At 29.8% G+C, this 13,782-nt stretch overlaps 1 protein-coding gene and 1 non-coding gene across 2 annotated transcripts; both read left to right on the forward strand.

Annotated features, from left to right (window-relative positions):
* The first annotated feature begins 4,185 nt into the window (after nucleotides 1-4,185).
* On the forward strand, nucleotides 4,186-4,257 carry TRNAM-CAU. Its single transcript has one exon. It is a non-coding gene; the product is annotated as a tRNA-Met (tRNA).
* A 1,085-nt stretch (nucleotides 4,258-5,342) lies between these two features.
* LOC101220069 (acetylornithine deacetylase) lies at nucleotides 5,343-10,303 on the forward strand. The gene is made up of 10 exons (XM_004148435.3): nucleotides 5,343-5,785; nucleotides 6,234-6,478; nucleotides 6,781-6,889; nucleotides 7,338-7,476; nucleotides 7,553-7,610; nucleotides 7,746-7,763; nucleotides 7,918-8,040; nucleotides 8,283-8,436; nucleotides 8,526-8,559; nucleotides 9,851-10,303. Exons 1-10 carry the CDS (start codon nucleotides 5,462-5,464, stop codon nucleotides 9,955-9,957), a joined length of 1,311 nt encoding a protein of 436 aa, XP_004148483.1. The 5' UTR covers nucleotides 5,343-5,461; the 3' UTR covers nucleotides 9,958-10,303.
* The last annotated feature ends 3,479 nt before the right edge of the window (nucleotides 10,304-13,782 follow it).

Genomic DNA, 13,782 nt, shown 5'->3' on the forward strand with positions numbered 1-13,782 from the left:
TTAGACAAAAATGTTTAGTCAATAACTCTTATTAGACACTTTTGAAGTTCAATTAAACACAAAATTTAATGTTTTGAGATCTATAAATTAATTAGAAACTAAACTTGTAATTAATTATTAACATTTATTAACCTCAATTTTTGAAAGCTAAATCTGTAATTAATTTAACTAAAGATATATATTTGTCCTTAGAAGAAAATATACATTTCATGGGACTTACATGATGTGTGAGACCTTTAAATTAAAGTTGAAGGGCTTAGTTATGATATTAGTATTAAATGTAGTTTGAAACACATATTTAAAATCTCTCCAAATGTAACTTAATGTTCACTTTTTAAATTTTTAAATGTCATTCATTTTCATACCATTAAAATTGGTTTCAAAAAAATATTAAAAGTATTTTTTAAGTGATTTTGAAAATTACAAAAAATATTTAGAATCACTCCCTAACTTATCTTTTAAGTTAATTACAGATTTTCCTATATCATTCCCATTGCCCTCTTCTCTCTCTTTTTCAAAGCCTTAAGCATATAGGATAGGGTACATTGAAGTGCTTCTTCCCAAGACTTTATTATTGGTTTGAGTACTCGTTGTTATGGTAGGCTTATGTTTATCTATCTTTTAATTTTGGTCTACTTTAATCATTAAACTAATTTTTTTATTTTGTGTCTAATAGGTTATTTAAAAATTTTCAATTTTATCTCTTCCTTAACCTACAGAATGTAATCACTAAAATCCATAAATATATTATTAGATAACAAAATCGAAAGTTTATAATTATATTAGACATAAAGTTCAATTCATTACAACTTAATATAGAACAACATTTGTTGGACTCAAAATTGAGAGAGGGAAGGGAAGAATTTACCTAATGGTTATTAGGAATTAATTGGCCACACATGGTATGGTAGCAACCCTAGCTCATTCAATAATAATTTCTTTTTTGCCAAGTGTTACATTTTACCTACAAGTGTTGCATAAATTCTCTCTGTCTAGAAATTCATGTTTTATATACATAGAGCTGTTTTTAAAATATTATAAAATAAAAAAATATATACATATATTTATAAATATAACAAAATATAATAGATCTAAATAATGTATTAACTAATACAAACAATAAACTAACATGATCTATTTTATTAGGTTTGTAAGTAATTTCAACCATTTTTTTTTATTTAAAATAGTTTTTCATATATATATTAGACTTATTTTCACAATTTGATGAAATGATGAACGTAAGCATCATTTATAATAAATCTTTCATACCCTTCTGAGCAAAAACGAGACAAAGACAAAGTACTTAACTAAGCAGACAGACAATAAATGCATCTCTTCACCCAAAAACCAAGAAAATAAATCAAAATCTACAAACTTAATTACCATGAATTATTGGAGGAAAAAAAAGTATAAATATTATGGTATCTCAATTTGGGGCAAAACTCCAAAATGGTTTTCATTAAGAAAAACATGTGAAATTAGTAAAGAAGTGGTAATGGGGAAAAAAAACCATAATTTTCAAAAGCTACAAACTAAAGATGGATTAGTTATGAAGAAAGCCTATTTTTTCTTTTTAATTAATAAAATAATATAACTACAAATTTAGATTAATTAATGGATTTTGATTGTATATGAAATCCAATACGATCAAAATGATCAACTTTGGATCGCAACAATCACTAGTTGATTTCAAGACAATAGCGTGGTTCATGATATAAATTAAAAAAAATTAATTTCACCCATTTATTAAAGCTTTTCAATCAAGGTTAAAAATTATAAATTTATCATTTTAAATTCGTTGATAAAAATGAATCAAATTCAACTAAAATGAAAATTTAAAAGTAAAAAGATGAAAAATAAATCAAACTCGAAAGTACGTGTACCTATTTAAAAGTTAGAGAAAAGGAAAAGGAAAAGAGCAAGCGTATGGAAGAAAGACTAACAATAAAAAGATGGAAATGGGACACACGAGTGGAAGAGTTTGTAAGAAAGACATACTTGTGGGTAAAACGAAGAAAGAAAGATAAAAGAGAAAAATTAGAGAAAGCTTTATGCAGAGTGTGTTGTGAGAAGTGTCGCTATTACGTACAAAAGGTAGAGCGACAAACGTTTATCATCACCTTTGTACATCTTTTTGATCTTGTCGTTCGCACACTAAAAAGATATTAAAATATATATTGTACTAACCAGTTATGATTGAACAATTTGATCGATAGAATAATGAAGTATAAGTATTATATAAAAGATAGATATTTGGAAAGGGGAGAAAAGATAAAGGAGAGAGAGAGAGAGATGGAGGGACAAAAGAATGATTATTATGTATCTGATTTTTGGGTAACTTTGGATTTCGAGCTTCCCATGCACTGACGACGACTATACCTCTAAACCCACTTCTCCCACACGCTTTCACTTTTAACATTATTTCTTCTCACCCACCCTTTCTCTCTCTTTCTCCATTTTAACTATCCAAATCTTTGTCGATACTATTTTTATGTTCCAATCATTCAACCATCCTGCTTCTTCTGTAATGTTTAAAAATATGTTTAAATGATCAAACACACAGAACTCTGTTCTTCCTCTCAAAACACAAATTAGGTAGCATGTGTATTACTGTATTCTTTATGTTTTTTGTGTTGAGATTTCGTGCATGCATTTTGTATTATTATCTGTGAACTTAATTTGAATGTTTGTTCGTTTATTCCAAAACGTTTTTTCTAATGCTTTCTCGTTAACTTATAATGATTTAGTTTGTCTAATTGATAACTACTGTAAAGGAATGTAGGAATGTTACCATTTGAAAATTAAACTTTAATTAATGTTTGATGTACTACCTAATACATTGTAATCAAAAAGTTGATTTAATTTGAGTACTTGATCTCAAATGGTATAGTGTTTGATATTCAAATGTAGCGCTGCTCAACCTTGGGGAGCTTAGTAAAATGCCCCATTACTGGAGATGTCCTTTGCATGTCTTGACTACTTCTATTGTTTCGTCAAGTTAGAAAGAGAATGATTTGGAAAGTTTAAAAGAAATTCAATTGGGTCTTTCAAAGAGTTAATTGGCTCATTTACCTGTAACTTAATTCTTGAAATGGAGATTAATTAGTGTTTTATGGACAATCATATTTGAAGCAGCTCATAGAGTGTAGAAGATTCTTTCTTCTAGTGGAGCTTAATGTTAGTGAAATTTTGGTTTTGAAATAAGTCCAGGTGCCAACTAATCATTTATCCAATCAAATATAGTCTCTCAACTTGTTTGAGATTAAGAAAAACTATACCCTAATCCTAGAGGAATTAATTAAAAACGAAGATAGGTAAAATCACTCCTCCTATAAATACATCATTAAAGCTTAAAATGAATTAACTTAAACTCTTTTTCTAGTTCTCTATCTCTTATAACTTTGACGGAATGACTATTTTTCTTTGTTTTGCACATCATATTTACCTCAAATTATAAATTTATCATTGTTGTCACGTAATAGTCGAATGCAGTTTTCCAGCCTCAACACAAACCTATTCGGAAGGAAGATTATCTAACCCTAGAATGGATGGACCTCTTGTTTCAAAAATTGTAGATGGATTTCATAAACTCAAAACTTTATTGTTTTTTCTAAAAGAAGAAAAGAAAAAACAGGTAATAAGGAGAGGTTGAAAGTGAAAGATTGTGGGGATGATGATGATGATAGATGTGATTCAATTACAACTAGGGTAAGAGAGAGAGAGAGAGAGAAGACATATATGTGGTTAAAAGTTAGGAGAAGTGGAGAAGGGGGACCAAAATGGAAAGGAAAAAAAGAGTTGTAAAATACTACAGAAAATGAAAAAGGGTCATAATAAGTATTTGGGCAATGCATTAGGTGAGACCTTCTGTGCTTCGAGGACTTTTCATGGGCTCCATACAAAAATCAAACTCTCACTACTACTTACTCACTTATATACTACTACCTACCTACTACTCACTATATGTTTTTAATATATATATGAAAAGGGTAATAAATATAAAAAATCAACAAAATTGACCTAATTTCTATATTAATTGATTAAATACCCCTTTGGATTTTTGCAAATTTATGTTCATTTTCAAATAGTTAATTAGAAAAAGAAAGGAAAAAAGGAAATTAAATAGATATATACAAAACGAGCAAAGATAAATTAATAAAGCAAATATCAATTGCATATCAAGAAATCAGAGTGGCGCAGCGGAAGCGTGGTGGGCCCATAACCCACAGGTCCCAGGATCGAAACCTGGCTCTGATACTTCTTAAACAGTTGGTGCTTCCTTTCTTTCATCTTTTTGGGTTGCTTCTGTGTTTTCAGTCTGAGCTTTCTTTTCTCCAAGAACAGTTTTTCTGGGTTATTGATGGCTCGTCATAGAGATGATGGTGGTTCCTTTGCTCAGGAGTCCTGCTTTGGCTTACAAGGTTTTGCAACTATTTTATATATATAGGTGTTCTTTTGCATAGTTAAGAGTCACCTTTTATAGTGAGTCTCTTTTGTTTGTTCTTCAATTCTTTCATTTCTTTTCTTTAATAAAAATGTTTATTCTCATCAAGAAAACATAATTTTTTTTCGTTTTTTTAAAGAAACCAGATGTAAGTACATCTATATAGACTTTTAATCGGTTAATTTTGTTGTTTTACAAGGAAAAATAAAAATACACTAGCATGCATGTATCAATTTAATTATATTATAACTAATTTTTAACACTTAACTTTTTCAAATTTTTATATGAGCTTGGTAAAACGAAAGTAATTGAAACTAAATTTTCAAAAGACAACCAAATTCAACAAATTAACCGTTTAATGATTCATATGGTATTTTAAATCAAATGGTTAATGATTATTTATGTATATATATAATCACTAAAAGAAAAAGCTTATTTATCTTTCACGAAAGAATTTAAAAATAAAACAATATAGCATGTTTATCTATTTTTTACAAAAGAGAACCAAACCGACGAAAACAAATCACCCAACAAGGGAAATATTCACTTAGAGACACAAAAGGTAAAAGTGTAAGTCAATTTTCACTTTACAAACCTTTGCCTTGCACATCATTCTTAAATATTTTTGTTAGGAAAAGGAGTTGAAACGAGTGAGAATAAGAAACATAACAAACCATTAGAAGATAATTTATTGTATAGTTGCAAAACGGATAAAATTTAGGGAACTTTTAAAACTATAAATTTAATTATAACTAAACATAAAAGCATAAATTAAAAAAAACGTTGAACAAAATGAGTTTTTTGTAAAATTAAATAAGGAAATAAAAATGAAAACAAAAAAAGTTTTGGTTGTAATTGCTTAAATAAGTAGAGGGACATAAATGGTATTAAGAAAAAGAAAAAAGTTGGAACCTTTTCTCATTCGCCATTGTTTCTTCCTTCAGATTTTAGAGTTTACAATTTCCTTCTTCATTGAGTTTCTTATACGTAAAACAGTTTCCTTGTTCTACCACATCAATGGGTTCTGTTAAAGAAATTATCGGTGAACTGAACAAAGAATCCTTCGTTTCTTTACTCTCCAACCTCATCGGCGAGGCTGAGTTCGTCCAAAACAACCCAAAAGAAAACCTGATTCCTCAAGAAGACAAGATCGTCAATCACGTTCTTCATGTTCTTAACCCTTACAGTACCGCCAATGGCGGACCCTTGCTGATAAACCATGTTAGCTACGCTCCTGGCCGTGGAAATTTGATTGTCGAGTATCCTGGGACTGTATCTGGAAAAGTAGTCTCCTTTGTTGGTAGCCATATGGATGTTGTCCCTGCCAATCCCGATACTTGGGTATTGTTTTTCCCATCTCAAATCCCATTTTCTAGTACTCCTCTATAGTGGAATGAAGTTTGTGTTTAATCTGATTTAGGGATCCATTTTGTGAGAAGTTGTCCCTGTTTCTTTGTTGTTAGATTCTTTCTTTTGCCATATTGTTTTTCTGGTTTTGTTGTAGCTAGGATTCATGTTAGATCAAAACTGAAATAATTAAGTATATAACAACATTTTTAAAGTATTGATTGCTATATTTTGATTGCTCTATTGCTATGGTTATTCCCTGAGATACCCCTAGTAGCAATATGGTTGATCTAATATAGACTTGGATGAAGCAAAATTTAATTCTTTTATATTGTATTATATTTGCAAATGCTTAGGGGTTGATTACTATATTTGCAACTGCCCCTTTTATCTACTTGTTGCTATACTATTAGTCTGAGGAAAGTTATTGTTATATATGCAGAAATTTTCTCCATTCTCATTGAGTGTTGATGGGGATCAACTTCGGGGTCGTGGGACAACTGATTGCCTAGGACATGTTGCCCTTCTAACTGAACTTCTCAAGAAGCTTGCACAAACTAAACTAAAGTTGAAGTCCTCTGTTGTTATTGTATTTATTGCGTCTGAAGAGGACAATTCTATCCCAGGAATTGGAGCTGAACAACTTGCTAAAGAGGGATACTTTGATAATTTAAAAGGAGGGCCACTGTAAGTGATTGCTTTTCCTTCCAAATAAGATCTCAACATGTGCGAATGCCGCGAGTCGAGACCACAACACTACACTCCGACTACCTTATCAGTCATCCACCTGTGATTTTAATGTTCTAGTTCTAGTTTGTTGGCTACCATAGGTTTGAGCCCATTCCTCCATAGTTTCTTTCATATTTTTGATATCCCTCAATGACCACTAGATGTTAGATCTTAACATGAGCTATTTTCCTAATCCTAAGTTTTAGCAACCTCCCCTAGGCATTGTTAAGCAAGCTGTGTATATTGGTTTTTCTATGTAGATTTTGGATTGATACAGCAGATTCACAGCCTTGTATTGGTACTGGCGGTTCAATACCTTGGAAACTTGTGGCAACTGGAAAACTTTTCCACAGTGGTTTGGCACACCAGGTAAATCGATTTATTGTCTACTGTATACTGGTTTATACTCAATTCATTGGCTGAGTGGGAAACTTCTCAAGTTTCTCATTATCACCACTTTTCTTCTCTCTTTCCATCAAAGTCATACTTCCCTTTCTTTTCTTTTCAAGTCCCTGCACTTTTTCCTTTTTTCATTCTAGTCCCTAATGAAAGACTAGACCACTAAATGTTTATTTGAATAGAAACTGTAAGAGGATTAGTGAAAAGAAAAGCTTTTCTAAAATTTGTCTTGCATTTGAGATTATCTGGCTTACATGTCCACTAAAAATACTGCAGAATTGAGCTACAGAATATGGTTGATGTGAGTACTAATCTCTTATAAATAAAACTTGAATACCCATGTGCATAACTAAAACTTTACGCCAATTGATTAATTGTTAGCTCAAGATCCACAAGTGCTTACCTCTCTTGTATGCAGGCTATTAATGCTATGGAGCTCGCTATGGAAGCTCTTAAAGTGATCCAGTTACGCTTTTATGAAGATTTTCCTCCCCATCCTATGGAACAGGCATATGGATTTGCATCACCATCAACCATGAAACCAACCCAATGGATTTGTAAGTTCTAAACCTTCAGGGATAGATTTTAGGTATAGAAAAATATTATTTCATCATGACCATTTCTTCATCTTAGATCCAGGAGGTGGTCTCAATCAAATTCCAGGAGAATGCACTATTTCAGGAGATGTCAGGTTACTTCAAGTCTGAGCTCTTTTATGATTTTAGCATAAGATTGATATATTATAAGAACTTTGATATATTATAAGATCTTCTGTTACTTTCTTTCTAATTTTACTTATATGTTTTGTGTTGGATTCATTTGGCAGGTTAACCCCCTTCTACGCGTAAGTAGTTACTCCCTTTCCTAGTTGAGCAACATTACTTTGCAATCGAAGTGCATGCTTGTTACCATAGTTTTAAATAAGTTATTTGTTCCCGTTTTCTTCGATTGCTGCTTAGTCACTTCATGGATTTAATCTCAGTCAAATTTTCTCTCAGTGTGAAGGATGTTATGAAAAAACTCCAAGACTATGTTGATTACATTAATGCAAACATTGAGAAACTTGATACGAGGGGTCCTGTTTCAAAGTATGTCTTACCAAATGAAGGCATCAAGGGAAGGTGTGTACTCTTCTCTGGTTATGATAACTTCCATGGCATATGAACATAATTCGCTTCACTAATCTTCCTCTGGAGGAATGTTGTTTTGTTTGATCAAATTCTCAAAACAATTTGCCAAAAGATATAATAGTTATGGAGCAGGATGTAGAAAATCACGTAGAAGATGCTTATATCAACCATTAGTGGCTTTGGATTTTAATTTTTACCGTTCCTTGTTTTTATTTTTAGTTCTTTTCATGTAGAATTGATATAACTTTCGGTGAGCCGATGTCGGGAGTTGCATGTGATATTAATTCTCGTGGCTATGAAGTTTTACACAATGCAACAAAGGAAGTTATAGGGCATGTCAAACCTTACTCACTTACAGGGAGTTTGCCGGTTATTCGGGATCTTCAGGTAAAACACTGGTTTGCTTATTGCTTTCTTTTCTGGTGTCTATTGTACTCGTTTGGGTTTCTCATTTTTTTTGTTATTTCTACTTGCAGGACGCAGGATTTGATGTTCAAACTGCAGGCTACGGTATGATTTATGATTTTTTTCCCCCATGTTTTCATTTCTTACACCAACACGCGGTTTAATAAACCACAGTTAAATTTCTCTTAGATTTTACTTTTGAATGCTCCTAACATGCATCCTGGTAATGTTAGTGTTGGAAAATTTTCACTAGTACATCGTAGTTGGAGAGTTATGATCTAAATAATCCTAATATGTAATTTTCATTCTTTGATCTCAACTTGCTTTGTTGATCCATCCAACCTTTCTTCTACCTTATAACGATTCAAGAACACCAAAGAACACTAAAAAATAGAATTATAATGCAATATCTAAAGAACTTCCTAACAAGAACACTCAAGAACAACAAAGAACACTAAAAGATTGAATTAAATTGCAATATCTAAAGAACTCACAGTTTAATATAGCCTTTTGAGAGAGTCACACTCTCCCATATTACCACAATTGAAATTCCTGCCAAAATCTTTACACTGATCCCAACCTATTCCCTCTATTTTTAACTAAATTTTTTTATCAAGCCTCTTAACTAATTAGTAATATGTCCTTGCTCTTAAACATACTAGTAATCCTAATATAACCATAATTAGGGGTCTTACAGTTTACCATATTAGAAATGACAGATTCATTGGAATTAGGGATGTAAACAGGTTGGGTTGGGTTGGGAGACATTCTCAACCCAACCCTTATTTTCGGTTTGGTTGGGTTGGCAACTTGAGTAACCTAGATTAATTTCACAACCCAACCCAACCCGTAAAATATAGGTTGAGTTGTCGGGTTTTATTTTTTTATTTTTTCATTCTCAACCCAATGATTATTTAGCATTATACCTTCAAACGATCGTTTACCACCCTTTTACACGATCGTTTAGCTTTCTACCTTCAAACGATCTTTTACTTCTTACACGATTGACTAACTTTCCATATGATCATTTAACTTTCTACATGATCGTTGAACAAAATACTCCTCACTTTACTTTTGTTAAATAAATAATATATATATATATATATATATTAATTCAGGTTGGGTTGAACTGAAATTTTCAACCGCAACCTGAGATCCAACCCAACCCAAAAAAAACCAAAATTTTCAACCAAATCCAACCATATAATATGGGTGAGGTAGTTCGGGATGTGGGGTTATTTGGGTTGGATTACACCCCTAATTGGAACCATAAATTTTGGTGAGATTTTATTTCAACCCTTTTGAGGAAATATGTGGGAAAGCATAAAAGGATTAGCTTTTCCTCTCGGATTGTTGATTATGAAGATCTGATTAACGCCATAATGCTTTTGTGCAGGTTTATTAGATACATACCATGCCCAGAATGAGTATTGCCTTCTTAGTGATATGGTCAAAGGCTACAAGATCTTTGGCAGCATCATCTCTCAATTAGAAGAAGACTGATGATACTTGACCAGACCATTATTGTTCTAAATGGTACTACTTCAAGAGGTAACCTGCCACACTCACTGTCTAGGAAAAGTTAAAATTAATCTGCCTTCTTTGTTCTACTCTATACTTTCTTTGTTGGATCTGTAATACTAATTTTTATTTAGTAGAGGCAATAGTAGAGCTAATATTTTTTAATTTTCTTTACAAAATAAAAAGAACATTTGGTTCGGTTGAAAAATTGAATCGAGTTTGAATCGAACAAGAACAAGCAGTTTAAACATAATAGATAGTTGAAAGTTGTGTATTTTGTACACTTGGATTGAAATTGAATGCTCATGTCATCTCATTGATGGATAAATTTTTTTGTTTTAGCATGAAATTCTAAACTCGTTTTATAATATAGTAAAACGGTCGTGAGATTAGGTATCGTCTTTAGGGAGATTAGGAATTTGGTCCTTCCAGCTTAAGGAAACACATTCTAAGCAATTTTTTTGGTTATCTATGGAAATGAGGTTTGCAAGAAGACCCAACATGTCGAGAAATATACTTTATGTCATTCTATTTTATGGTATTCAGTAAGTTCTCAAGTAGACTTTATGTTATGGGTATGTAGAGATATGTTTCTCTCTTTCTCCTAGACATACAATCCACAAACTTGAGATAAAATTTGTAACAATCCAACAATACAACTCCTTTGACATTTAGAACATTTCGTTTTTAATTTTCTGTTTCTACAAACTTAAAGGCTATGAACAACACAAACTTATAGTTTTTTTGCTTTATTACTTACCTATCAAAAGTGTTTTTAAACTAGTTTGGTAATCTAACACATTCTAAGCAAACAAAGGCTACATATCTACTCCAACTTTGCAAAGTTTTCCAACCGAAAAAATCTATTCTATTCGTTTGTCATTTTGCTATATTTAAAAGTTTGTAGCGGTTTCATCGTGAATATAAAACTCTAAGTCTCTCTAATAATTTTGAACTTGTCTTTACAGATATAACCTTCCATGTATATCTAATCCCCATTTGATGATGCAATGCTATTATTATTATTTTTTCCTTTTGTTTAATAAAAGTTTACTATAACTCGAGTCAAAACGAACAAAATTCAACTCACTTATCAATATGTTAGCAATTAAATTTAGAGGTCTATGATTTGAACTCTCCTACTTCTATTAAACTAAGAAAAAAAAAGAATGTTTTAAGTAGGAATCAAAGATTATTTTGAAAACTTATTCTCTCCTTGTCCTCGAAAGAATTTATAATTATTTAAAAAGTTGTGGAATCACACAAATAAATGAATTTAAAAGGGGACCATTATTTGTCCCACGTTTTATTGTGGCCTCTTCCAAAGAAAATTAAAGTGTTTCTTTTTCATCCGTTATTATATTTCAATATATATACAAACGACAATACTTGGGTGCATCTCAAGATCATACACCTATCTCTACACTTCCCTCTCTCATTACTCACACTAAAAAAAATAATAGTAGTTTGTCACACGTCATACAAATATTTTGATAGTTTGTCACATTATATAGGACAATTTGGTGAGATACACAAAGATCGATGTTACCTCGAAATTACATATCTAAGCATTTATTTTTCTATATGTATATATATACATATGATAACACAAAGTTTTGAGTAAAGGCAAAGTAGTCAATTTATGGACAATGATTTATATGACACAACCTTGTGGAATGTGGCACGTTTTATTTTCTAGTGTATTTTATCGATAACTCCAAATACAAATTTTCACTTAACTCTATTATTATTGTTCTTATTTTGTCTATGGAATGTTCATGTGGTTGCCCCCACCTTCTCCTCTCTTTTTCTTATTTGTTTTTGAGTTATGCACACTTATTGTACAAAATATAATAGGTTATAATACTATTTTGATTTCGATACTTTTCTAAAATACGTTGATTTTGATATTTTGTATCATTATTAACTTTTGTTAATATTTTGGTTCTTATACTTTTAAAAGTGATATTGATACCTTCCACTTTTACTTTATTTCATTTTGAGGACCATAACGATATTTCTTTCTAAAAAGTTCAAGGACTAAGATGAACATAAGTTGAAAATGCATGTGAGAACGAAATAGTTGTTTCGAAAGTAGAGTATAAGGACCAAAGAACCAAAATTGAAAGTAAAGACCGAAATAATTAGACATTTTAGAAGTATACAAGAATAAATGAACTAGGTCGAAAAGTATAAGAACGAAAATTGTATTTAAGACAAAAATATTATAAAAGAGAAGAACAAAATTATAGCTTTTTCTAAATTTAATCAAGAAATGATAGAAGGAGTGATCATAATCCAAGAATTAACTATCATTGCAAAATAGTAATAAAAATAGAGAAGAAATAAATATATGAAGTAAGGTAAATACATAGAGAGGCAAACTAAAAGTGTAAAAAATTAATTTTGTCCCATACCACAGATTTTGAATTTTGCATTCTAAAAGAATAATATGTATTTTAATGGATGAATTGAAAATGAATCCATAGCAAATTTAGGATACAAATTGAATTGAAAATGGAGCATTTTATGACACGTTTTATTGTGATATTTGTTTTTATTTGTTTGTTATTTCATTCATTCATCATCATTCACTTTGGCAAAGAACTATAGTATAACAAAATAAGACAAACTATTAAATTGATAGATTAGGATTTATTTGAAATGATTGTGTGTACGTGGAAAGTTTTTGCCTCATAACTTCAACTCTTTTTCGCTTATAACTTCCAAAAAAACAAAATTAATAAAAAAGAATTAGTCTATAAAAATGAATAAAATAATAAAGTCTTTTAGAAAATATAACTTCGAAAAAAAAAAAAAACCAACGAAAAAATACATAAAATGATTTTTTAAAATTTTAGTTTTGCTGCACAATCCTTTAGAATTTGATCAAATTTCATTGATTTTTTAAAAAGATTTTTTTAGTAGTCGATCGTTTAATTTTGATACACAATTTATATTTTTTGGTAGTTGATAGTTTAGATTTGGCTACACGATCAATTTTTTAGTGATCTTTTATATTTGGCACACGATTTGAACAAAAAAAATATTATAAAAAAAAATCGCAAAAGCAAAAGAAAGGAAAAACGATAAAAAGAATGAACAAACTTTAAATACTTAAATAAATTGTCAGCTTAGTAAACCTTTTTATTTTATTAAATTGTCAGCTTAGTAAACCTTTTTATTTTATTAGAGAGAGTAAATATTTCGTTGTTTATTATATTTATAAAAATTAACTTAAAATAAAGTTCGATTTTATTATTCTTATAACATGAAATAATCTTATTTATACTTCACATCAAACTTATACTTAAAACATGAATATTTCAATCAATGAGTAGGATTTTAGTTTTGTTTAATACATATTTTGGTTTTATGAAATAAAATATTTATAAATATTATTTTATATATATTAAAAAATGTAAAAAATAGACAATTTTTATAAAATATTAATGCTTTATAGAAAAATGAAACGTAATTAATTTTTTTTAATGATTTTGTTCCATGAAAAGTGAATAATTTGTTAATTTTTCTATTTTTTAAAAATTAATATATAATTATATTTGCATTGGAATTTCATCTTTAGCTATTTAATATTATAATAGATATTTTGAAAATAATTTTAAATATTTATATCATTTAAAATAATTTCTCTTAAAATAAATATATTCCTTGAAAAAAAGACAAATTTTAAGTGAATTTTAAAAGATTAATATTTAGAATATATAACAGCATATTCATAGTTATAAAAGCAATATATTATAGTATAGTCTAAATTGTACTTATTTGTACCAAGTGTTCCTCATT

The sequence above is a fragment of the Cucumis sativus genome, chromosome 3 (assembly GCF_000004075.3).
Source record: "Cucumis sativus cultivar 9930 chromosome 3, Cucumber_9930_V3, whole genome shotgun sequence".
NCBI classification, from domain to species: Eukaryota; Viridiplantae; Streptophyta; class Magnoliopsida; order Cucurbitales; family Cucurbitaceae; genus Cucumis; species Cucumis sativus.

What these genes read in the sequence shown, in the direction of transcription:
- LOC101220069 (XM_004148435.3), top strand. Translation starts at nt 5,462, where the DNA reads ATGGGTTCTGTTAAAGAAATTATCGGTGAACTGAACAAAGAATCCTTC. An exon ending in GAAACCAACCCAATGGATTT is followed by an intron (nt 7,477 to 7,552) that starts GTAAGTTCTAAA and finishes TCTTCATCTTAG; the next exon opens with ATCCAGGAGGTGGTCTCAAT. An exon ending in AATGAAGGCATCAAGGGAAG is followed by an intron (nt 8,041 to 8,282) that starts GTGTGTACTCTT and finishes CTTTTCATGTAG; the next exon opens with AATTGATATAACTTTCGGTG.